The sequence below is a fragment of the Hemicordylus capensis genome, chromosome 5 (assembly GCF_027244095.1).
Source record: "Hemicordylus capensis ecotype Gifberg chromosome 5, rHemCap1.1.pri, whole genome shotgun sequence".
NCBI classification, from domain to species: Eukaryota; Metazoa; Chordata; class Lepidosauria; order Squamata; family Cordylidae; genus Hemicordylus; species Hemicordylus capensis.
Window position 1 is genome coordinate 213924100 of NC_069661.1, and position 26263 is coordinate 213950362.

Below are 26263 nucleotides of genomic sequence, written 5' to 3' on the forward strand. Positions count from 1 at the left end.
CCAGCACACAGAAGAGCCCTGACCGTGGCTTGGCTGGATGTGCTGCCCTCTGCTGTACTAGAGGGTAGTCTAGGAGAGTTCCTTATTTGGAGAGACTGTGCCCTTGTGGAAATGGAAATATTGAGATGATTGAACTTGGCCATGTGTTTCTGTATGGTTCCTTGAGATGGTTGGCCATGTGTTTCTGTATTGTTCTTTCTGTCATGAGCTGCATCCCAAACAGATTTTCCTCTCATTCTTAGATACCCTGATAATTCGGATGAATTTTATATAAACTTATTTCTTTCTGATAAACAATGTTTCACACACAGTAGCCCAATTTTGTACGGCTGTGATTAAGATGTGTGCCAGAAATGGTCAATTTTAAACCCATCCACCTCCCCGCATTTCTTTATTTTTAATTGTTTTATCCTATACTATTTTATCTCAATTTTCTATGTAATAGATGCTACATGTGTGTATGCTATATGTGTTTATATTGATATCTACCTTCAAGGTTTCTTTTATTTGATCTGGATTGTATACTTGATCAAAGATCGCAATAAAACTGAACTGAGAAGTGAAAATAACATTTTGCTCTCCTGTTACTACTACAGGAAAGCCTGTAAAGGGACGGCGCCTGTTCTAAGAGACATCTAAGACACCGAGATGTCCACAGAGGGAAGAAGGCCAAGCTGGAGAATCCGGCCCAGCAACAAGGAGGGTCAACGGAGCGGAGTGCTTGGACGAGAGAGCTTTTGCCGCCTCTGCCGCCACCATGTGTGTACGTGTTGCCAGGCCGGTTCCCACGAGTCACATGAGCGGCCCTTCGCGCCACCATTGGCTCGGCTACGGGCCGACGCCTCCCTCCAGCCTCCTTGCAGATCGCAGTCTTGTCCCTCCTTTCCGAGAAGCCGCCGCCGCCGCCGCGCCAGGAAAGAGGGCGCTGCTACGATGGCTGCCCCCGAAGCGCCCCGGCGCAAGGAGAGGACCCTCTGCCTCTTCGACGTGGATGGGACCCTCACGCCGCCTCGCCAGGTACCCGAGCAAGCCTCTCCTCTCATCGGAGCCCTCCCCGGGCTGGGAAGCGCTGCTGCCTCCCAAGCAAGCAAGCGCGCGCCCCTGGCTGGTCGTCCTTGAGCAGCTTGCCGAATGAATGGAGACCTGGGGATTTCGTGCAAGCGCCTTCGAGGTGGCTGCCTGCCCGGGTTGCTAGGCTCGGAGGACTCTGACATCTGCTGCTTAGAGCACAGTCCGACTCCGACGAGCCCAGGCGAGCGGCGAGGAGCGGCGAAGCCCTTCTCGCCTCTGGCTGTGGCTGCCTCTTCCTCCACCCGCCCTCATAAGCTGGCGTGATGCGTGATGCAAACGAGAGCGTCAGACACTCTGCTGGGGGGTTCGTTCAACCCAGGGCCAGGTCTAGGAAGGAAGGAAGGAAGGAGCCGCCGCTCTCTGCAGCGAGCTGTGCTGTGAGGTTGGGCTTCTCAGGCCATGTCGATGAGAAGATTATTACATAAGAACCTCCTAATGATCTTGCTGGCTCAGGCCAAGGTCCTCTACCGTTCCGTCCCCGACCCCCCGCCCACACAGAGATCTTTGAAATTGACCAGCCAAAAGCCTCTGGGGAGCTTACAAGCTGAGGGATAATGGTGATGAGGGGAGCTGTTATTTTGAAAATTGAAAATGATATACCGCTTATCATTCTAAAACAATGCTGCTGCTGCTGCTGCTGTTTGTTTAAAAAATTATAGAACCACAAAAAAGTTCTTAAAGTGTTTACAAAGAAAAAAGAGTAAGAGGATTCCCTGGCCCCAAAGGGCTCACAGTATAAAACAAAATACAAGGTATCCATCAGCAAAAGCCTCTGGAAAGATGCAATGCTGGGTTGAATAGGGAGAGTTGCTCTCCTCCTGCTAAAGATAAGAGTGTCCACACTTTTAAAAGTGCCTCCATTGAGTTGTTATGGCTCAGTCACAGACCTGTGTTTCATGAATTTGCCATCTAAGCTAGTGGCCATCATCACAAGTTTTGGCGCAGTGAATTCTAGACGTGATTTGTGCTTTATGTGAAGAGCCAATTGCTTTGGCCTGTGTCCTGAATCCATTGCCTGGGGTGACTCTGAATTCTAGTATTATGAGAAGGAGAGAGGAGAAGGCCTGTCCATCCTTTATCCATAACAAACTGAACACCACAAAAATCTCTGCCCTATAAACTTGGTATATGGTTGCCAGCTTTCAGAGTTCTGTCTTGGTTGGTTTGCTATAGAATCCCTGTATGCTGCAAAGGATTTGGGGTCATGTTAGGGTGCATATTCAGTTTACTCGGGGCATTCAGCAGGTCAGTTGTGCATCACTGCCATTCTGCGTGATTTGAGAGTACAGCCTGCATACATCCGTCTTTCTTCTGTGTGGCTGCACATGTGCTCAAAGGAAGATTGGTAGTGGTGGGATCATTCTCTATCTGGGAAAGCCGCCATTACTGATCTTCTTGTTAAGGAACTCCAAATATGCTTCTAGGGAGCTCTAGGACAGGGATTCTCAACGTGTGGGTCCCCAGATGTTATTGGACCTCAACTCCCATAATCCCCAGCCCCAATGGCCTTTGGCTGGGAATTATGGGAGTTGAAGTCCAATTACATCTGGGGACCCACACGTTGAGAATCCCTGCTCTAGGACTCCCCAGATCACAGTCTGAAAGCCATTGCCATAAACATTTTGAATTTTAATAATGCTATAACAGCTCTTGCTGACTCTACTCCTCCAATCCTCTTTGCTTTGTTTTTTTGATGACAGCATCCTAACCAGAATACAGGCAGGAGAAGGCTCCAAGATTATTTGCCTTGCAATCACAATGTTTATTTGACCAAACATCAGCCTTATCTCTACTGGAGAGATGTCAGGTATATCTAGATGAGTGCCAGGTTTGGTGCAATACAGGCACCTTGCAATATTGTGGGCTCATGTGCCTCCAGGCAACTCTGAAGTGTTGACAAAAGTCTTCTTCTGACTCGCTTGGCATTCCTCTTGCAAAGCACCCATGGGCCTGCCGATGATGCCTTTGAATTAAGACTGACTAAATGTTCTTCTGCTTATTAGTGTGTCTGATTTTGAATTTGATCAAGGTAGTGCTGCTGTGCTGATCTTGCAGAATAAGAGACATAGATGAGGTGCAGATCATGGTGGTGTTTTTAAGAAGTCTGTTATTACAGAAACTAAACCAATTTGTAGAACATGCTAGGTACACACTCGTTTTTGTTTTTTGTTCCGACCATTTGCTTCTGATGAAGAATGTGTGGTTTGAGAGCCTCTTGCTTCTCTTCATCTGCTGGAGATGGACCAATAAGAGGTTTCTTGCCTTTCAGATTTAATTGATAGATTATTTTAGCCAATTAAAATAAACCTTGCAGTGCACATGAACTTTTGATGATAGTCAGTGAAGATATAATGGTTCCTTTTTGCTCACAAAAGAACATAGACAGCTAGACAGCTCACTTGTTTGGGAGAAGTCATCATGAATGGATAGCAAGATATAAATAGTCACATGATTATTAAACTACACTGTAAACTTTCCATAAGCAGTAATTCCTACACATGTTTCAGTGGATAACTAACTGCTTAATTGCTTTAGGAACATAGGAAGCTGCCATATATTGAGTTAGACTATTGGTCTATCTAGCTCAGTATTGTCTTCACAGACTGGCAGCGGCTTCTCCAAGGTTGCAGACAGGAATCTCTCTCAGCCCTATCTTGAATAGGGAGGGAAGACGCGACCAAGAGGTTCACGTGGATGAGACAGTAAATCTCTTCTGGAAAAGTTTGTATGGTTATGTGCAAAAAGACAAGTGTATCTCTTCTAAACAGCAATGGGACAAATTATGGAAATGGGCGTTGGACGTAAAACACCCCCCCATTACCTGATGTGCCTTGTAATCCCCCATCCCCGAGTTACAGTACTGCCTGCATATACTTTATAACCCTGTGGGTTTGCAAATTCTTGTGTGTAAATCTTTGTAGATATATGATGTACAAGCAACCACTTTGTATATAATTGTGCTTTGGCAACGTACTGTATGCTTTGGTAGTTTGTTGGTTCAATAAAAAAAAGTCTTGTCCTATCTTGGAGAAGCCAGAGAGGGAACTTGAAACAGTCTGCTCTTCCCAGAGTAGCTCCATCCCCTGAGGGGAATATCTTGCAGTGCTCACACTTCTAGTCTCCCATTCATAAGCAACGAGGGTGGACCAGGCTTTGATTATCCAGTTAAGAATCTCAGCCCTAACTGACTTAGCACTGCATGGTTTGGGTTCAAGCTCCCAACTATGCTGCATGATGATTGCATTACACAGTAGCCGGAGCACTATACTGGAACAACAGCTGGCTGCTCTTCTTGACAGCCCTTTCAGCCCCACCTCTCTTCCTTGAAAGCCCTTCCATCTCTCACAGCATTTTAAAAAAATATGAATGTTAGGATTTGTTGCTTGTCCTATGAATAGAAGCGTAGATGTTGTTCTCAAATTTAGGTCCCTTGATGTTGCACTACAACTGCCATCACCACCTGCCCCAGGGGCTGTTGTGGCAGGGGATGATGGGAGTCATAGTTCAACAATACCTAGTGCCTCCCAAGTTTGGTTACCCCTGCTGTAAGGGAATACTGATCTGAGCTGTGGCCTTGTGAATTATTCCTAGACTTTGGTCTGGAAGACCTAGGTAAAGATTCTGACACAGCCTATTGATCATGGGCAAGCCAATGTTTCTGCAACTGTTTCCCTATCTACAAAAATGAGTGTTGGGTATTTCACAGGGATGTTGTGAGGATGAAAAAGGGGTGTAGCATTCTGCATAGTTTAAAATGCTACAATAAGAATAATATGTATATACTCTGTTATTTATTTGTTTGTTTGTTTTATCATATTTTTATACCGCCTGATATGTACATTTCTAGGCGGTGTACAAAATTTAACACAATATAAAAAGTCACCGATTAAAATCAACAAAACAAAAAAACAATCACATAAAACATTTATTAAAACAAATTATTAAAATTAATTCTTAATAAAAGCCTGTGAGAACTGGTGAGACTTTAGGGTCTTCCTGAAAACAAACAGAGAAGGAGGTGCTCTTATTTCAGCAGGGAGCATGTTCTAAAGCCCCGGGGCAGCTGCAGAGAAAGCCTGGTCATGAGTTGCCACCAGATGAGCTGGTGGCAACCGTAACCGGACCTCTCCAGAAGATCATAACAGGCGGCAGAGTTCATGACAAAGAAGGTACTCTTAAATACCATGCATGTCCAAGCAATTTGCACTGGACATTTTGTGCTCCTCTCTAGTATAAATTAGGTAAGAATTGTAAACATTTAAAGGGCTGCATAAATTAAAATAAGATGTATCTCCCTGGGTTGCGTGAATATCGTGAATTGTCTTATAACATGCTTCCAATATTAGGGAAAGTGCGTGCTCTAATAAGAGCTCGCCAGTTTCATCCCACAGTGTGGTCAGAATGATGGATGAGAGAGGATCTTGTTGAGCAAGATGAGTATCACTTCAGGTGATCACTTCCGGGAGTGAAGCCCAATTTCAAAACAAACAAAACCCCACATGCATCCAGATCCGATGCATCTAAGAAGTAGGTTTCCATTTGCTTAGCAAGGCTGTTTCCCAAGTTAGTGTGCAAAAGGTGACATCCCAACTCTGCGGACTTATGCACACATGTTAAGAAGTAAGCATACTGTCCTATGCGCACGCACCTGGCAGTAAATCCCTTTGAACTCATTGGCACTTACTCCGAGTAAATATGCTTAAGAATGGCCTGTTTCGTTTTGTCCATCTGTCGTATTTATATCCCACCCTTTCTCTGAGGAGTTCAGGGCTGGAGCTCAGGGCGGTGTACTCAAGGTTAATAGAAACCCTGTGCATCCACAAAGATAACAATCCCTGTCATAGAAGAAGATAGGAGTAATGTTTGCAGGGCTCCGCAGCTGTAATCCCTTCCAGCATTTTGCACCACCGCCTTGTAGGATAGCACTTTGTCTTTTTAAGCCTACTTTCCAGTAGGCTTTTGAGATCACCCAGCATTCTGTGTGTCCATGTGTGTGTCCCCATCATCAACTTCACGCCTGGACCAATATGAACCAAATTTGGTACAGTTGTAGGGGAACATAGGGACACCTCAACAGGGTTGTTTGTGATGATGTCATCAACCCCGATTCAAGATGGCATATGGGTAAACTTTTGAGGCACAAGTGGACTAATTTGTGAACTACTGAACTGATTTGCTTCAGCTGTAGGGACACATAGGGATGCCAAAATGGCATAGTTGGTGATGATGCCATCCACCCTGATCAAAGATGGCAAACGTGAACTTTTGAGGCGCAAGTGCACTAACCTGAAGACTGTCTAACCGATTTGAACCAAACTTGGTACAGTTGTAGTGATGGACACACAGGGACACCTCAATGGTGTAGTTTGTAATGAATTCATCCACCCCGATCCAAGATGGCGGACGCGTGAACATTTGAGGTGCAAGAGACCTAACTTGTGGACCTCGATTTGAACCAAATTCAGTCCAGTTGTGGAGAAAGTGAAAGGAAGGTAGGCAGATTAGTTCTTACTAGAACAACTTGTTTTATTCTGTAGACATAATCTTGTGCAAGAGGAGAAAAACCTCTTGGCCAAAGAAACGTCAGAGAAAAAGTAAAGGAGGAAAAAGAGTTAGAGTCGGCCCTGTAATTTTGTTTTGCAATGAACCTTTATCTTTACTAGATAAAAGGAGGACACACTCATGTCTTCTGACACACTTCCCATATCAAAGCATCCCAGGGCACACCATTCAGAGGACTTTTGACTCCATTGTACAGCTGAGGAACTTGAGGTACAGCAATAAGTAACTAGTCCAGGATCAGTCAGGGAATTTGTGGCAGGGGAGTCTTAAGCAAAAAGAAGTTAAAAAGAGGCACTTAAAGAAGTGCCTCTGAGCATCTGCAGAACGTTTCCCCCTAGGAACACAGGAAGCTGCCATATACTAAGTCAGACCATAGGTCCATCTAGCTCAGTATTGTCTACACAGACTGGCAGCGGCATCTCCAAAGTTGCAGGCAGGAATCTCTCTCAGCCCTATCTTGGAGATGCCAGGGAGGGAATTTGGGACCTTCTGCATGCAAGCATGCAGGTGTTCTTCCCAGAGCAGCTCCATCTCCTAAGGGGAATATCTTACAGTGCTCACACATTAAGTCTCCCATTCATATGCAATCAGGGTGGGCCCTGCTTAGCTAAGGCGACAAGTCATGCATGCTACCACAAGACCAGCTCTCCTCCCATTCTTGAGCAAGCAAAGCCTTTCCCTCCCCTCTCACAACACACACTTAGAATTACAAAATAAAAATAAAAATCAGGATGTACAGGGTGATGTCATATTCCCCCACATGGATTAAAACCACAGCACCTCTCTTTAGAAAGTAAGCATTCTCTCTCTCTCTCTCTCTCTCTCACTCACACACACACACACACACACACCAACCACAAGCAAACTTAAACTGGAGAACATATATGTCCCTCTGCACACAACAACCCACTACTATCTTTCTCATGCACTTCCAGCAACTGTTTACAACAGGTTCTTTTTTCACAACCTCCTCCTCTTACCCCTTTCTTGTTATAGGCAACCTCACTAGCCTCCTCCGAACCCTCCTCCGACTCATCAGACTCAGCCAATATTTTGTTTTCAATATCAGGGCTGAGTCCTGGAAGCAAAGTACCTTTGAGCATGTGCAGAGTACTTTGCCCCACCTCGCTACAGACTTAGGATTCAGGATCAGTTTTCAGTACAAGGTCTGAGCCCACAATCCTTTCCATCCACAAAAATATCAACCCCTGATTTATTTGCCTCCCACACAACTTCTCTTGCCTAAGCTTCTTCTACTCCCATCCTGCAATCTTCAGTTTCAGCTCCGACTGGATTTTCTTGCCTTTGTTAGTTTTACACACATACACACACACACACACCCAGTGCAGATGTCACATGGAACGATTATTAAATCTTGATTCTGTGCATTGTCTCTGATCTTTGAAAATGTGCACTTCCCCCTCTCCTGCCTGCAACTGGATTGGAAGAATTCTGCTTCCAACTGTGCTTAGAAACAAATCAAGTTTGGTCATGACGTCTGAACCGGCCAATGTTGGTTTATTCTAACCAACTTGCTTGAAATAAGCTGAGATCTGAATACAAGGTTGAAGTACGTTTCATGTCTTAGTATATTTCAAGCAAGTTGCTTCCAGGCCTGCACAACATTTGGGGAGCCAAAGTGTTGTGCCTGAGGTGAGGTGCAAAATGCCACCTTGCCCCAAGGATCTGGTGGGTTCAGCCACCTTTCGAAATTGACTTTTGCAAGATTTGAAAGTGCATGGGAGACAGGGAAGAAGAAAGTTTGCTAGGAGCCTCCTCTTTACGCCCCATGCTGTGGGTGACTAATAATTGTTTTCATTAATATTTTTTAATACTTTTAATATAATCATGAATGTTCTGAAATTTTACCTCAGCCCCTGCATACCAAGTCATGGTTGGTTCTGGCCCACCAGGGTATGTGAGTTGTGTACCGTTGGCAAATAAACCAAGATGAGTTGGTTCAGACATCACAACCCATCTTGGTTTGTTTCTAACCACAGTCAGAAGCAGCATTGGCAGGTTTTAGATACAACAGTAGAGCACATTTTGATAGGCTGAAAAGATAACAGGCAAACTTTCCTCATTATCCGTTGTGCATGCTCTCTTGTACTCTCCATACTGCCCAAGCTCGGGGATGGATTAAGCTTTTTGCCGCCCATAGGCAAAAAGGATTTTGCCACCCTTTAACCATTAAAAATAAATAAATTAAATGCTGCTCGTGGCAGTGACAGAGACTGCAGGGAGGAGGGGGCAAAGCGAAAGGTTCCCCTTTTGCCTTCTGAAGAATGCTGCTGCCAGCAGCGGGATAGGACCTGGCGGCGGCTGCAGGGAAAGAGGGGGGCAAGGAGGGGAGAGCTCCCCCTTTTACCTTTGGAAACGCCGCAGCTGCGCAGTGGGATGAGGTAGGGGGCAATGGTTCCTTGCAGCTCCCCTCCTCGGATGGACTGCACGGCCTCTCTGCTGTACAGCGCATTTTCAGCCTTTCTCCATGTGCTCTTTCATGCATCTGTTGATTTAGTCTACAAAACCTGGTTCTGCCAGAATAAATCCATCTGGAAGGCGACCCAGGAGTCTGACATTATTGTCAAACACCAGCATGATAATAGCTTGATCTGTTTTCTCATTAAAATGGTCATTTGAATGCCATCTTACTCCTTTTCCCTCAGAAAATTGACGCCGAGGTAGCAGAGTTTCTTCAAGAGCTGCGTAAAAGGGTGATGATCGGCGTGGTGGGAGGCTCCGACTACTCCAAGATAGCTGAACAGCTTGGAGAAGGGGATGAAGGTGAGCAACAGAGGCATCTTTCTGTCTGCCAGACCCATTTGTTGGACAGATGCAGCAGGGATGCCAGCAAACCGGCTGCACTACGACTATCCATAGGAACATAGGTAACTGCAATATACTGAGTCAGACCATTGGTCTATCTAGCTCAGTATTGTCTTCACAGACTGGCAGTGGCTTCTCCAAGGTTGCAGGCAGGAATCTCTCTCAGCCCTATCTTGGAGAAGCCAGGGAGGGAACTTGGAACCTTCTTCTGCTCTTCCCAGAGCGGCTTCATCCCGAGGGGAATATCTTGCAGTGCTCACGCATCAAGTCTCCCATTCATATGCAACCAGGGCAGACCCTGCTTAGCAGTGGGGACAAGTCATGCTTGCTACCACAAGACCAGCTCTCCTCTCTGTTGGTGAACTAGATGGGCCAATTCAAACACACAGAGAAAACATGTGGACAATTCTTCTGGGACTGTACCATTACAGGCTGTGTAATGGGGGAACTGTTTAATGGAATTTTCCTCCATGTAAATTAAAAAAATCCAAAACAATACCCTCTCTCCCCATGGAAAGCTGACATGGCAGGGATAAAGGTGTTAGCCTAACCTTTGCTTTTATATGGGGAGGGGCTGTTGCTCAGGGGTAGAGGACATGCTTTGCACTGAAAGCCTCAGGCTCAGTACCTGGCATCTCCAAATGGGGCTGAGATCAGTCCTGCCTGAAATCCCGGAGAGCTGCTGCCAGTCAGAGTAGACAAGACTGAGCTAGAGGGGCCAAAAGTCTGACTCAGTAGAAGGCCGTTTCCCATGTAACCTATTCATAGAGGCCACTTGGGTGGCTTCTCATTTCCCAAGGGAAGGGTGACTGCAGAACAAGATGTGTTCAGTTGCTCTCATCCTGTAGGCACTCTTCTCTCTGCCAACTTTGGCTTGGCGATGGGGAGAGGGGATTCTCCCAACAGAGCTCCTGGAGTGAGAGACAATGATATCATGGCCAAAAAGGAGATCTGGCTCCTGAGCAGCTTGGCCAGGGAGAATCTGGCCAGTTGGCCCAAGAAGTTGGCCACCCCGGCCATGTTTTGGGCCATGGGACAAAGTAAGAGAGCCACTCAGTGGTTCCAAGACTTATTGGAGCTCGTACAAATTTCAGGTGCTGTTCAGAGATCAGGTCCAGAGAGAGTAAAGGTAAAGTGTGCCATTGAGTCGGTGTCGACTTCTGGCGACCACAGAGCCCTGTGGTTGTCTTTGGTAGAATACAGGAGGGGTTTACCATTGCCTCCTCCCGCGCAGTATGAGATGATGGGGCACTTCTCACAATCAGCAAAAATCAGGCTAGCAGAGGCTAGCCTGATTTTTGGTGACCGTAAGAACCACCGGGCTCGCAGCCGAGCCCGGTGGTTCTTGATCGGGTAACCCGCTCAAGAACCCCTGGTAAAAAGCAGGTTTGCGGAGTGAGTGTTCCAGCAAACCTGCTTTTTATGATCATGAGTAGCTGCGGCACGCCTTCGTGGCACGCCTTCGTGCCACGCTGTCTCAGAGCGGGCCATCGTGTGGGCAGCCGATCCAGCCGCCCTGGGCTCCCTGCCCGCTCATGAGCAGGGAGAGCGGGCTTAGCCTGCTCTTCCCACTCACCAGGAGAAAACGGGTCTCACTGATTGTGAGACCTTGTCCGATGCCTTTCAGCATCTTCCTATATCGCTGCTGCCCGATATGGGTGTTTCCCATAGTCTGGGAAACATACCAGCGGGGATTGCCTGGCTTGCTAGGCAAGTCATTTGCTGCTGCTCCATTAGGTGGCTTCCTCCAGAGAGACTAGCACATGGATATTCTTACATTCTGTTATAGGTACATTCACAAGGAAGCTCAAAATAAAGTTAGATGGGAGTCCTGGGAGAGGAGGCTGGAACCTCAATAGAGTGGGGGAGACTGGAGGAAACTGGGAATAGTGGAGGCATCCGCAGCAGGGACTGGTCTACCATTGAGGGGCTGTGTGTGATGAACACGGGCCTGCAAGGGGTCCCACCAGGGGGAGCTGCTGCCCACCTGCCCCCATTCACTGCCTCAGGCCCACCTCACCATTCAGCGCCAGCCTCCACAGCCTGGACACAGTATAATGATATCACTGCCCAGTACCTGTTCACAATGAGTAGTGATGTCGCCATACTGCATGTGGACCACGGACGCTGGCAGTGAATGGTGGGGGGGCGTGGGGGGCGTGAAGCGGTGGCAGCACCAGGTGAGTGGAGGCTGGTGGCAGGCAACCAAAAAATCTGGACACGGCTACCACTAAACACGACGCCACTGATCCACAGACACCATGAGGCTTATAGAACTTGCACAAATATAGAACCACAAGGCATACAAGAGATGGAGTTCCAGAAAACAATAAGTGTATGCAGTGCTGCACCTTGTGGAAAAGGATGACAGACCAATCAGCTGACACCCCCCCCCCACTGTCTTTATACTGTGAACAGGCAATCCTGTCTGGTCTGCAGGCATCCTCATAAGACTGGAGGGTGTTAGTATTCCATCACCATAGGAAATCGCAGGGTTCCGTTCATTCCATGTTTCCAGACAGCTCACTGAGCTGGTGGAAGGCCTCTAAATTCTAGGTCCTTGTTGGGAGACCTGCATCCAATTGTGGGAGTAAAGTGCATTGGTGGTTCTGCATTCTACTCCAATAACAAATAAGGTGTGACATATAATATTGTATATAAATATTCATCATATTCGTATTTGTAACATCCAGTTCTGAAATCTGCTTTCTGAGGAAAGAATAAGAAAACTAACAGCCTGAGGGAGCATTCAGTGAATTGCTGATTCAGCACCGGACTATTTATTGCTGCTAGGAATGGCCAGTTGGGATAATCAGTAACTATGTTACCAAGACATCCTTGAAGTGGGGAGGAGAGACGAAAGAAAGCTTGTGGAGAGATATGACCAGGTACAATTCAGCTCTGATGCTGCCCACCTCTGCCTCATGGCTTTGGGTCTTACTCTAGCCCTGTTCAGGCAGTTAGCCCTAACCCAGGTGGAGGCAGAATGGGAGCATGCCTGCTAGCCACGCCTACAGTGCTGACACACTCTGCCCATAGAGCTTGTCTGCAAAGGGACGCACTGGACACAGAGATCATTTCTTCCCTCATTCTAGAATCCTGGCCAGTTGGGATTCTAGAATGTGTAGCATGCAGGAACACAGCCAGGAGCATATCAGTGCAGCAGGGCTGGCGAGCTGACATGTTCCCGTTCCTCCTCTCCCTAGCTAGCCCCCAGCCTGAACAGTGCTTTTCTGGTTTGCACGTCTTCGTCTGTGAATCAAACATTGCTGTGATTATTCACAAGGACTGGTATTGGCATATACGACCTAAAAACAAGCAGTGCCAGAATAAAGTTGCAGGAATCGCGGAATTCCACATACTCCTCTTTTGGCCCCTAGCTGCCTGACTGATGGAAAGGGTTGCGTTCATATTTATTTCTGACTTTCATCTCTCTTCCCTCACTTCTCCCCACCCCCACCCCAACATCCTCTTTGACCCTCCAAACCGATTCCCCACAGTCATCGACAAGTTTGATTACGTCTTTGCGGAAAATGGCACCGTGCAGTACAAGAACGGGCAACTTGTCTCCAAGCAGGTAGGCCTGGCCTCCTTGTGTCCTGCTGCCCGCATTCCCTCTCCCTGCCCTGTTGTGTCTCTCCAAAAGAGAAAATGGCATCCAAAGTCTTTCCGCTTATCTGATGCCATTGAGTAATCTAACAGGTGAACTCAAAACAAAGCAATATGCCCTGTTCTTACCTTCCTAATAGGCCTGATGGATTTGGTAAAAGATCCCATCTAGAGATACTGCTTTCTTGGCTCATTGTGACTTTGATTGACAGGCTATCCAGAACTACCTTGGGGAGGAGCTTCTGCAAGAGCTGATCAACTTCTGTCTCAACTACATATCACTTCTAAAGCTGCCCAAGAAACGGTAATGATCCTGCCTTGTTCCGTTACATGCAGATGTTTTCTGGCTAACGCATGAGTGTCTAGAGTCCAAGCAGCACAGAGCTGGAAGGGAATCTTTGAATGTATTTTATTTATAAGATACTTTTAGGTATTTGCATCCCACCTTTCAGCCCCAATAGGGATCCCCAAGGTGTCTTGCAAAATGCAATTAAAAATTGATTTAAAAAATTAAAATAAAATAAATACAAATTATAATAGCAAACACAAACTATAAACAATGGAAAAAAGACACCGTGGAGAGAAGTAGCAGAGAGCATCCATAAATGGGGAGGGGACCCATCACCTCCGTGAAGGGAGCCAGGTGGGCTCCTTAACCTGAATCAACTAGCCCAACTTCCTGCTGTAAGATAGCCTTAAATAATACTCAACAGAAGCTTTTCCAACATCGTATTTGATACCTGTAAGGAAGAAGATCTGTTAATTTCTTTGACCACCTTATTTTGTGATTTAATTGTTCTTGTAAATAGGTGAAATGTTAAGAAAAAAATCCTTAATCTGTCTTCCTGGCGCTTAAGCTCATTGTGCTCTTCTCAGCAGACAGGGAGCCCTTTCTCATGATCGCATGAGAGGACTTGAGGGTGGGCGGCAGAGAAGGCAGCAGAAGCTCGCCTTTCCTGCAGACGATCCGGTTGCCAGGTCTGGGCAGGTCAGGGCGTGTGGAACATGCACCCAGATGGTCCGCTGGTGCTCCAGGCAGCATGGAGGTGTGGGGGTCAGGATGAGTGTACGGTACATTATGGGGATCCCCCTGGCAATGGCCAGGAACCCGCTGGGAGCAGCTGGCACCTGCACACAAGCAGTTAGCCCGAGTTAAGGGCGCACTTGTGCCTTTCACCTCGGCTAACCAGCTGGCTCTGTAGGCTGGTTTGCCATCGCAGCACTGGCAGGAGGCACTCAGCTCCCACCGGTTCTCACGGGCTGCCAAGCCCAGGCTTAGCTGCTCATGGGAACAGCCTCAGAGTTTTGTGAAACCCTTCCAAATATTTGAAAATGATCCACATATCCTCCCCAGCTGAAAGACTCCCAGTTCCTTCAGCCATTCAGCATTTGATTTGCCTTCCAAACTTGTTAATAGCTAAGTAGGGGCTGCTTATTAGATGAAAGCAACTCTGTATACAGCCCTGTCGGGGAATGGATGGGAGGGCATCTGTCTACAGGCCACATGAAGCCCTTGGGCTACAGTATACTGAATCCTGCTGTGCTCAGCACAGCAAATGGATCACACCAGAAGAAGAAGGTTTTTCTTCCATAGGAACTTTGAGTGGGAAAGAGGACAGTTATTATCCCTTTTCTTATCTTTTTCTCCTTGTCCCAGTGAACATGGAGGGGGAAATGGCACCTTGCCTGCTGGCCTCACTGCAGTAGTCAGTATTAAGAAGGGTTTAGATAAATTCATGGAGGACAGGTGGTTACTAGTCTGAGAGCTATAGACCACCTCCAGCCTAAGAGGCAAGATGCCTCTAAATACCACTTGCAGGGGGGTAACAGCAGGAGAGAGGGCATGCCCTCGCTTTTTGCCTGTAGGCTTCTCAGAGGCATCTGGTGGGCCACCGTGTGAAACAGGATGCTGGACTAGATAGGCCTCGGGCCTGAACAGCAAGGCTGTTTTTATTAAGCCATGAACCCAGCTTTTGTGAGCAAAGGGACATACCTGCATTCTCATGCCGGCAAGAACACTGAATAATAAGAGTTCTGTGATTAGCTTGACGTTGTGTTGTATTATCGATGGGAAGAATCTGCCTGACCTTTATTTTAAAAAATTGAGAGACTGTATAACAGGACTGTCCTACTGTACAGCCACACGTTCAAGTTTCTCCTTCTTTCTCCTCCTTCAAAACGCTCAAAGAGGAACTTTCATAGAATTCCGCAACGGCATGTTGAACATCTCTCCTGTTGGTCGAAGCTGCAACTTGGAGGAACGTATCGAATTTTCTGAGCTGGACAAGGTAAAAAGGACATTCTGTTCTTTTATTTATTTAGTGACCTCTGTTCTGCTAACAAAATTGATAGGCTAAAAACAACAGAATTGATGAATAAAATCAGCAACAAGGCGGCGAATTAAGCGAAAATAACAGCCAAAACAAGAAAACCAGTGAACTGTAAAAACAGTCATCCAATTTAAAATGGGAAGAGGGTCAGCTATCATCAAAGACAAACAAATACCATTACAAGCATGAAAGAACAGAGCAGACATCACCTGATGCTTAAAAGATGGTGACAAAGTCCCCAGACGCTCATGAGTAGGGAGAAAATTCCACCGTTTGGACAGCAGCACTGAGGCGCCCCTCTCTCCAGTAGCCACTTGCTTAACCTCAGAAGGTGACAACACCTGAGGCCCATTCACAAGTTATGTTCAACACTCATATGAGTGTACAGTGTACCGATACAGATCTGTACACAGGTACAAAAATTCACATGCACTGTTCCCTCTAAGGCGTGCACATGTGTGCGTGCTCGCAAGTTTTCTGATGTCCACTCAGTTAATTTTAGATCCTGCTCAGGTTGAATTAGGAAGGCCCTACTCTGAATGCATGTGCGCACACACACACACTGCCTTGATACTGTCACCCAGAACAAAATTCATTCTGCACAGAGATGAAAAAAATTAGAGGGACAACTGTTCACATGTTATGTTGAACACAGGTACATAAATACTCTTCCTATCTGTACCATGCATTTGAAGGGCCTGTATCCAGGTTCACTTTTAAAATGAACACAGGGTACAGTCATTCACACAAACACATGTACGAATGTACAGACATCTGTACAGCATAATATCTGAATCGGTCTCTGGAGAAGAGCCTTTGAGGAAAATCTCTAGTGATGGGCAGGTTCATTAAGCTCAGAAGGGACAACATGTGTCCTCTGAGACACTTGAGTGTGACACACAGAAGCCTATTAAGATCAACAACTTCTTTGTAAGTAAGGGGTGTGTGTGTGTGTCTGTGTGTGTGTGTTTTAAGAACCAGCAAGCAGTATGCCTGTTGCTAGGGTATCTTGCTTGGAAGATGGGGCCCACCGGAGGTTAATTTGACAATCGACAATTCCTGAAAGAGATTTCAAGGCCCCTATGTAAAACCTTAGCTTTCATGGGAAAAAGTCTGGAATCTGACAAGGATGAAATACTTGTAGGAAAAAGCTGTGGTTGCCCTCCTTCTGTCCCCTCTCACTTGTTTTCTATTTATCTCCGTTGCAGAAAGAGAGGATCCGTGAGAAGTTTGTAGCTGCACTGAAAAGGGAGTTTGCTGGCAAAGGTCTGCGGTTTTCCCGAGGTGAGCATGGAAAGTGCCCCATATTGGGTTCCTGGCACCTGGGTCTTGGGGTGGGGGGATGTCCCCTGTTTGTTTAAAGATAGATGAGTACTTTGCTTGTTGGATTTAAAAGGTGTATCCCCAGGGCGATTCCTTTCAGAGAGATATACTGTATGTTTTCCATATTACCCTTAAATAACAAGCATGTTCAGAAGTAAGCCTCATTAAATTGCTGTTTAAGTCAGGAATCTGTCATTTGCAAATAATGGTTAAGATCAGAACCGGGGGAGGGCCAAAAGCTCAGTGGTCACACACATGCTCTACATACATTTAACAATGTGCATAAATAAGGAATAAGCAAAACAAAAAGGTCCCAGGTTCAATCCCTGGCATCTCCAGGCAGGTGGAGCTGGGAAAGACCCCTGCAGAGCCACTGCTAGTGCAAGTCGATAATACTGAGCTAGATGGACCAATGGCCTGACTCAGTACCCTGTGATTGATGGTTAGTAGTTCTTTGCCTGACATCCCAATTCTGTGGATTGCTGGACAGCAAAAGAGCACTATTTTGAATGCAGCAAAATTCAACACTTAGGTGGTTGTTATGTATTTAACATTTGATTATGTATTTAAAACACAAGGTCTGTCTGTGCCTCGTGTCATCTGGGCAGTGACCGTGATAATAAAGATTCGGATTCCACCCTTCATCCTTACTCTGCTGCTTGCAAGCAGGGCATATTCCTGCTGTTGGGGCAGCAGCTGCTGCCACCAGCAGACCAGACTGACTTCTTTCTTCACGACTGCTGAAAACGTGGCAGAGGTGATGTTACAAATTGAGAGTTCCAGGCAAAAGTCCTCTGGTCTGCCCAGTAATTAGTATTATATTGCGAAGAAGCTCCATATACCTGAGGTACCTCCAACAGAGCCTGCATTTTATATCCGACCCTATATTATTTAAAATACAGAAGTCCAGCTGTATTTTACAGACCTGAGCATAACAAAATAGTATTTTTCCAAAGTACCGTTGTAAAGTAACTGGAGAGACACTGTCCTGTCATACAGAGCACCAGTGCAGTTTAGTAGTTAAGAGTGCCATTCTTGGCGTGAGGAAGATTCCTCGGCTTGGATTCAAATCCACCCTCCTCCATGAAACTCACTGTGTGACCTTGGGCCAGTCACTCTCTTGCAGTCGAACCTACTTCACAGGGCTGGGGCAATGGCAAATGCGGTGTGTGTGTGGGAGGGGGGGAGAGATCCCATTTTCACCGACCTGAGCTCCTTGCTGGAAGGATGGGATATAGATGTAAATGAATACATAAACCTAGTCTGAAAGCAGCAGGAGCCAGCTCATCATCATGCTTGCTCTGGCCAAGCCTTGGGATTTGGCTGATGCCATTCAGTCCCATTGCCATAGAGACGGAGTGACTGAATTAATGCGCTGGAGAATGAGGCAGGCAGTGGCGTGGTGTAGGACTGCCTGTTGTGCTATGATTTATCTTGCACAAATGAATGCTCCGTTTTATGCCAGGGGTTTGCTCCCTAAACTTCTGACTTCTGACTTTTCATTTCTTCCTCCTGGCCCCGGCAGGCGGCATGATCAGCTTTGATGTCTTCCCAGAGGGCTGGGACAAGCGCTATTGCCTTGACATCCTAGATGACGAGAGCTTCGATACCATACATTTCTTTGGGAATGAGACATCCCCTGTGAGTATATGCCCTGCCCAAGCAAGGCCACAGGCAGAGCACAGTGGGGGCCTGGGGAGGGCAATGCTGTTTGTCCTTAGCTTTAATTCTTATATTTTATTTATATACTGATCAGCGGACAGTCTCCTCAAAGCAGTTTAAAAAAAGAATGACATTAGAACCAAAATCTAAAACCGTTTAAAAAGGCGGGGGGGGGGACAACAGCCAACTCTAAAATAAGTAAAACAGCCAGTAAGCCAATATCAGGAGAACCACCAATTACAAATTAAAAGCTTGCCAGACAAGTGAGGCTTTTGCCTGGTGCCTAAACGCATACAAGGAAGGTGCCAGTTGGGTTTCTCTCTCTCTCTCAATCTCTCTTGAAGGCTCTCTCCCTGGTTGCCACTTGTTGCCCCACTGTAAGCAGTGGCATCCAATGGAGAGCCGACCAAGATTATCTTAAAGAACAGGCAAGCAGGGGCGAAGCCATAATTGGGCAGATGGGTTCAGAGAAGTCAGCTAGCCAGCTTCTGGGAGCCGCCTGGCTTGCCCCTTCCCCAGGATCCGGCTGGCTGTATTCCCCAGCTGGCTTTGTTGGTGGCTGGGCATCGAGGGAGAGAACAAAGAAAATGCCCATGACAATGAAGCCGGCTGGGAAATGAGCTGCAGAAAGCTGCGTTTGGCTCTTCTGGGTGCTGACCACACGCAGGGGGTGTGGCTGGCGCATGCCAGGGGCTGCCAGGGAGAGGGGAGAGCACGAGCCCACTCTCCCCTAGCTACGCGCCCGCAGGCAAGAAGGTGTCGGAGAAGGTACTCCTTCCAGTAGACTGGTTCTAAGCCATTCAGGGCTGTATTGGTCAGTACGAGCACTGAATTGGCCCTGGAAATGGACTGGTGGCAGCCAATGCCACTGACATAACACTGGTGTAGTATGTTCAAACCGGCCAGTCCCAGTTTGTTCTTAACTAGGCTGCCAGGCTCTTCCCGAGTCCCGTGACCGCAAAAACCCTGTGGCCTGTTTCCACAGTGGGTCGAATGTGTATTTTCCGTGATTTTGAAGTGCATTTAGGTGTTTGAAAACATGCAGTAAAGTCAACATAATCTGATCCTTCCAGGGAGTGCAACCCTATCCGAAACAGACTGAATGTTCACAGTCAGACTAGTCACCAAACATCTTCTTTCAAATACCATTCAGACATTACAGAAAAGACAGAGAGTGTGTGTGTGTGTGTGTGTGTGTGTGTGTGTGTGTGTGTGTGTGTGTGTGTGTGGTGTAAACTTGGGGACCTGGTCTTTGGCATTTTCCAGTATTACAAGGGAAACATAGACCCCCATGAAACCATGTATGGCCTAACTCTGCCCTCTTGTGGTGATAAGGAGGAAGCCATTACACAGAACCTGCAATTGTTCCCTGTCAGGTGCCATTTCTGTTCAGGATCTCAAAATAATTCTAAGAAATGTAAGGGACTAGTTGCAAGACTCTCTCTTTTTCCCCCACTAGGGTGGGAATGATTATGAAATCTACGATGACCCCCGGACAGTTGGACACAGCATCCAGTCTCCCCAAGACACAGTCCGGAGATGCCGGGAGATCTTCTTTCCAGAGATGGTGAACGAATCTTGACTTGTAGGCCTTCTGCTGCTCTTTTTCTCCACTGAGAGGAGACCCTCACTCGAATCATGAAAGCACCTTTTGGATCCTTTCAGGGCTCTGCTGAGACACAGGGTTAGACATGCACTTTGGGAACAGAGGTGAAGTGTCAGAGTGGGAAGAAAATGGCGGTCCTCCAATGGGAAAATCACCACTCCTAGCTAATGGGGTTTAATAGAACTAGAATTGCCTTGCCCTCACCCCATCCCCCTCAACGAGGTAGAGTTTTGTCCTTGAAAGGAAACATGTCCCTGTTCTAACTAAGGACTTTTAGGGAGAATCTAATCATCACAGTCTCTCTCCCCACACATTTGCACAAATGATAATCTATTTCTGAGATTAATCTCATAGATCTTTATAAATACATATATATTTTAAAGGAGCAGGGCCTGAACTTTCAGGGTTTGAGGCTTGTCCAGTATTTTCATATTGTTGAACAGGCAAGGTGACCTACGTATGGTTTTTTAATTGGGTTTAGATCCTTTTAAAGCTAATAATATGATAAAGGGAGGTGTGACCTTACATTTAAGGAATGACCGCAATCCAGCACTAGTCATGCTTTTTTTAAAAAAGAAGAAGCCACAAGTTGTTTGGGTAAGAACTAATCTGCCCTCTTTCCTTTCACTACCCCTGCAACTGGACTAAATTTGGTCCAAATTGGTTAGGCAGTTCACAAGTTAGCCCACTTGTTCATGCGTCCACCATCTTGAATTGAGGTGGATTGCATAATTACAAACTATGCCATTGAGGTGTCCCTTTGTGACACTCACTACAACTACACCAAATCTGGTTCAAATCAATTAGGTGGTGAATAATTTAGCCCACTTGTACCTCAAATGTGTACCTCAGATCTTGAATTGGGGTGGATGACATCATCACACTCTACGCCATCGAGGTGTCCCTATGTATTCCTATAACTGTACCCAATTTGGTTCATATTGGTCCAGGCATTGTGCAGTTGATAGTGGAGGATGGACAGTCACTCACTCTCTCTACTGGGTGATCTCATAAGCTTACTTTTCCTTTAAGGAAAAGCTTATTTATAACCAGTTGTGCAAGGAAGAAGATGGGGGACACATTTGAAATTGCATCTCATTGAAAGCAATGCAGTGTGGATGCCGGCATCCATATTCAAAAGTGCATTTGAATGCACATCTAATTGAAGTGGATGGTTCATGATCCAGAAAGTGATGGATCAGGAAGCCTGTACAAAGATTGCTGCTGCAGAATTAGGTTGAACAAGAGTGCTATTTTTTTTAAAAATGGGAGTTTCACATCAGTTGGATGAGCTTTGAGCAGCATTAGCATTGTTGCATTGTTCTAACAGAAAAGAAATAAGGAATGTTTGTTACAAAGACATTTTTTCAGCAATGTGTTAATTCAGCACAAGAAATAACTAGGTGTTAGTATTAAAGATAATTTAGCGATAGGACTAGATAAAGACCTGGTTCTTCTAACCACACTGACATGTTCATAAGTCCAGTTCAGCTAAGTGGGATTTATTAAGGAGCAAACGTTTACAAGTGCAGTTTAAAATCATGTTTGCTTGGGCATCCAAGGATTGAATTTGTTGTTGGTAATTCAGTTTCTTTCCAGCCTTGTCCACATAAGACTTTTCAAGTTCTGAACAACTAAAAAGGTTTAATTTGAAATGAATTAATTACTTAATTTTAGTGGGAAATAAGCCAAACTGTAATGCTTGTAATTAATGGTCTCTCCCCCCACCCTGCCAATAATTTAATCTGGTTTAAATTACTGTCTGTGTTGACAGGATTGATATGTCCATATATGTTGGGTACAATGGGCAAAATCCAGTAGAGGCGTGCAAAACCAGTTCAAATCTAACCTGGTTTGATTCAAACTAGCCCAGTTTGACCAGTTCCAGCTTGAACTGGACCACCACCACCCCAAATGGGGCCAGGTTCAAACTGGAATGGGCCCAGTTCGACTGGTTCAGCCGTGCTTGTAAACAGGAATCTGGCAAGGATTCCCTTTTACAAGCAAAGGGAATTCCCTAAGTAAAAAGGGATTTGGTGGTGAGCAAGAGGGCACCTTATAGGCATTGGCTCCACCACAGTGGCCTCTCTTGGCCCCACGGGCACACCCCCCCACACACACCATGGGCAGGTGGGTGGCCCAGTTCTGGCCTACACACACAGAGAGACTAGAACCAGGCTGCCCATGGGGTGAGCGGGGGGAGTGCCGGCGAGGCCAAGCAGGGCCACTGCTGCCACCAGGGAGCTGCCGCTGCCACCAACAGTAAGGTGCCCGCCCATCCCTGGAACCCCTTTTTACTCGGGGAATCCCCTTTGCTTGTAAAGGGCAATCCTTACCGGAATCCCCTTTATAAGCAAGGCACTCAAACCAGGCCAAACTGGTTCAGCCTGGTTTGACAGCATGAACCAAAGCACCGGCTGCTTCTAACGAACTGGTTTGCAGACTGGTGGTTGAATTCAAACCGAACCACCACTGACAGTTCAGTGTATACCTATAAAATCTAGACTAAGTTTGTCTGGACTTAAGTACCATTGGAATTTTTTAAAAAAAATTAATACTGCCCAAAACACACGTTCTCTGGGAGGTTCACAAAACAATAAAAACAACCAATAAGAAGACTGACACATTTCAACAATTAAAATTTAAAAACTTAACTATTAAGACACAATTAAACCAATATCTAATTAAAAGCCTGGGTGAACAAATGCATCTTGACTGCCCTTTTAAAAGTTGTAAGAGATGGGGAGGCTCTTATTTCAGCAGGAAGTGTGTTCCAAAGACTCAGGGCAGCAATGGAGAAGGCCCGTCCCTGTGTAGTCACCAGACGAGCTGGTGGCAACTGCAGACGGACCTCTTAATTGAACTTAAATTAGTCATGACTAGATTATCTCATTTATTTCAGTGGTGCTTAGTTGTGACTAAGGTCCTGCTCAATTAGCAGGGAAAAAACCCTGGGAGGCATGATGCACAGCCCTCTGTCTGTGCTGAAGGCGTCTATGTGCAGCCGACTGGGTCCAGAGGAAGAGAGGGGAAGTTATTTCCGTGTCTCTTTCTTCCCTCCCAAAGTCTTTCCTGAGGATTACACAGCCCTCAGGAACATATTTAAACAACTGTAAAGGGGTTGGTGGGGGGGACACTCCAAAATCACTCCCTGTTCCCTCTGCACATCTGAAAGAAGCCTTCAGCACAGGGACACTGAAGGATCCTCAGTCCTCCTGAGGGCTGTGCATCATGTCTCCCACTGTTTAAAAAAATCCTCTTCCCTAAATATGCATATAAATTTTCTTTTCCAATTAAACAGAGTTGCCCATCTCTACCACAGGAAGTTGTCCTTAAAGAGAAACAGTGACAAGAGTGATGGCTCATCCTTGTCCATGGAAGATCACATACATTCCATTTACACTCCCACACAAATCCAGGGAGCAGTAGGATGCTTAGCTTGTTGTTGTTTTTTTTTTTTTAGTTCCTAGCCCTCATGGTTTCAGAGACACAGTGTTGAAAACATGGTAGCAAAGCCTTCTAAATAATCAAAAATGTTGTATGTTGAGGCTTCGGTCCCTTCGTTCCTCTCTGTCACACTGTATTCATGACTTCCTCTTCTCTAGGGCAATTCATGCATTACATTGTATGTGTACAGTGTACACAGATTGAGTCACATGTATTCATGTACAACAGGTGAATAGTCTTCCTCTGTATCTTATTACTGCCCTCTTCTCCCATCATTCTCTGCACCAACCCTTGCCAAAAAAAAACAAAAACCAACCCACCCCGCAAACCTATTTCTTAGAATAAGTTGATTTAAAAGTATAACTTGTATTGGTGTACAGAATTTGGCATAGAATATGCACACGTACCTTCTCATATGAAGTAGTAATACTCAGCACTGTTCCCATCTGTTTGGTGCTATTATTACAGCCATTGTGTGAGAGCACCTTTAGAGTCTTTGTTGTTTTATCTGCCCTCTTTACAACTCACCTGCAAGTTAGGAAATGAAACTGCGCAGAACTTCAAACTAAAACCTACGTGGTGTTCAATCAGCATTATTTCTTATTTCATAATTAGCGAGCAAGAACTTGCTCCTTGTATACTGATCCCTACTCCAGCACACAAAGCTGACAGCGTTAACAACCTACCCAACATCACAGAAAATGGCTGGAGGCACCAGGAATTAAAACTTATTATTTCATGAGTAGGGGACCTACTGTATGTTTTACTATGAAGCAGTTGCAGAGGCTAATTTTATCATAAACACACACTGCAGGGTATAGGGACCAATCTTAGTTTGTGATGAAAACAGCACATCTTAGCAAGCTCAGAGGCTCACCCCCTCCATGCAAGTGTGCACACACAAGTCACTAATTGTTAACTTAGGAAGCAGCCCTTACCCTCATGCACTCGAACTCCCACCATCCTTGGCCCTAATGAATTCTTAGACCATTCTGTGTTCACTGTCTTCTTCAAGTTTGCAGTTCATCGTTTGAGTCTCCAGTTCCTGCTTGAATTTAATTTTGAGGTCTGCACTTTCAGATTTGCACTTATGCAGAGGACCAATAGTTTTCTTGGTGCCAACAGACCCCACCCATTCTGAATTTGACCAGGATGGGGGAAGAATAGGCAGAATATTTTAATAGGTACAGGAATCCTGTAATCCTTCCTGAGAAATGAAAAGCCACTGTTAATCTAACAAGAGTGTCCAGCATTCTACATTCCTGGCTAAGCTATCTCTTCATTCATTTTCTCATGGGGCAATAGCTGTTTTACACTCCACAGATCTTAACAGCAGTTTTACACTCCATAACTGTACTCCCATATTATATATCCATCAAAGGGTCATTCATATGTGGAACCAGGGGGAAGTTATTTCCACCCGCAAAGTACCAGCTCTTGGGGCCTAGTGTATTCTGGATCCCTGTTAGCAACACTCTGATAGCTGTACTAAAATTTCAGGGAGAAGAGTGACATCTGTAGCAGTGAGGATCCTTCTATGAAATGGAAATGGGCAGGGACAGGCCATAACTCAATGGTAGAGCATCTGCTTTGCATGCAGAAAGTCCCAGGTTCAATTCCTGACATCTCCAGGAAACCCTTGAGAGCCATTGAACTATGATCTAGATGGGCCAAGGGTCTTCGTATAAGGCATCTCCATAGAGCTGCTCCCCACCCCCAAGTCCATGCTAGGGTGCCAAGCCCTCCAATGAGCGCTTCTGTATTATGCAGTTCAGATTATCAGATCACTCCAGAGGGCGAACACTTCCTGCTACTGTCATCTAAATGTAGTATTGTTGTGTGCGTGAAATAGAAAATGCTCACCAGTGAATATTGCCTAGCACTAATACTTGTTACCTTCTGGATGATTTAGGTGCTATACTGGGAAAATGGAACAGATGTATCAAGAAAGGGATTCTTGATAATGATGTATCCACAACGTGTATATTTATGTCTTTGTAACGCTGCTGTGTTGCTTCTGCCTTGAAGAGGTGGGTTCCTGCCACTGAGCTTTTCCCCTTTTAGTCACCCACCTTTTCGCCTGCAGAGGATGTTTGAGTGACCTACAGGTGGCTGGATTTCTAGGGTGGACCAATGCAAAAAGGCATCATCTCACAGCTGTTGCTAATTAAATTAATATATTCTAATCCAATTAGTGTCTTTATTTCAATGTGAAATCCAGGTGTGTGTACTTCTCAGCATTATGGACTTCTCAAGGGAGCTGGGTTTTCGCATAATGTGGCCAAAGTATTATCATACTTCATTTGAGCCTGGTCATTTGTGCCTCGAGTGAAAATTCTGGATTGATTTGTTCTATGATCCTTTTGTTTGTTTTGCTGGCTGTCCATGGTATCCTCAAAAGTCTTCTCCAGCACCAAAGTTCCAAAGTGTCAATACTCTTCCTATTTTGCTTCTTCAAAGTCTCAGTAAACCCCTTCTCCTCATTTCTGAATTGGCTCTAGAGTTAATGAGGGTTTATTGAGGTGAAATGCTTCTATGCAAACAGCACTATAGTAAAAAGAAAATGCATGGAACAGCAACCAAGCTCTACGGTCAAGCATTCTTTTCAACCCCAGTCAAAAAAGTAGGGTTTTAAGATTTATGCTGCCCCCCCTTGACATTTGTGTCCAGGAACCCCATGATGGGGCCATAGCGCAGTGAGAGAGAGTCTTCTTTCCACACAGGTTCAATCCCTGGCATCTCCAAGTAAGGCTGTCTGAAACCCTGAGAGCTGCTGCCAGTCAGTGTAGACAGTATTGAGCTAGATGGCCGGTGGTCTGACTCCGTA

General features: G+C 45.8%; 1 protein-coding gene across 1 annotated transcript; it reads left to right on the top strand.

Annotated features, from left to right (window-relative positions):
* Window positions 1-633: 633 nt before the first annotated feature.
* Window positions 634-25622, top strand: PMM1 (phosphomannomutase 1). The gene is made up of 8 exons (XM_053257146.1): window positions 634-1017; window positions 9300-9417; window positions 12960-13036; window positions 13281-13372; window positions 15257-15356; window positions 16607-16682; window positions 18247-18362; window positions 19843-25622. Exons 1-8 carry the CDS (start codon window positions 649-651, stop codon window positions 19963-19965), a joined length of 1071 nt encoding a protein of 356 aa, XP_053113121.1. The 5' UTR covers window positions 634-648; the 3' UTR covers window positions 19966-25622.
* The last annotated feature ends 641 nt before the right edge of the window (window positions 25623-26263 follow it).

Coding starts and splice junctions, on each gene's coding strand:
- PMM1 (XM_053257146.1), top strand. CDS start 649: ATGTCCACAGAGGGAAGAAGGCCAAGCTGGAGAATCCGGCCCAGCAAC. Junction 9,418..12,959: donor GCTTGGAGAAGGGGATGAAG/GTGAGCAACAGA, acceptor GATTCCCCACAG/TCATCGACAAGTTTGATTAC. Junction 15,357..16,606: donor AATTTTCTGAGCTGGACAAG/GTAAAAAGGACA, acceptor TCTCCGTTGCAG/AAAGAGAGGATCCGTGAGAA.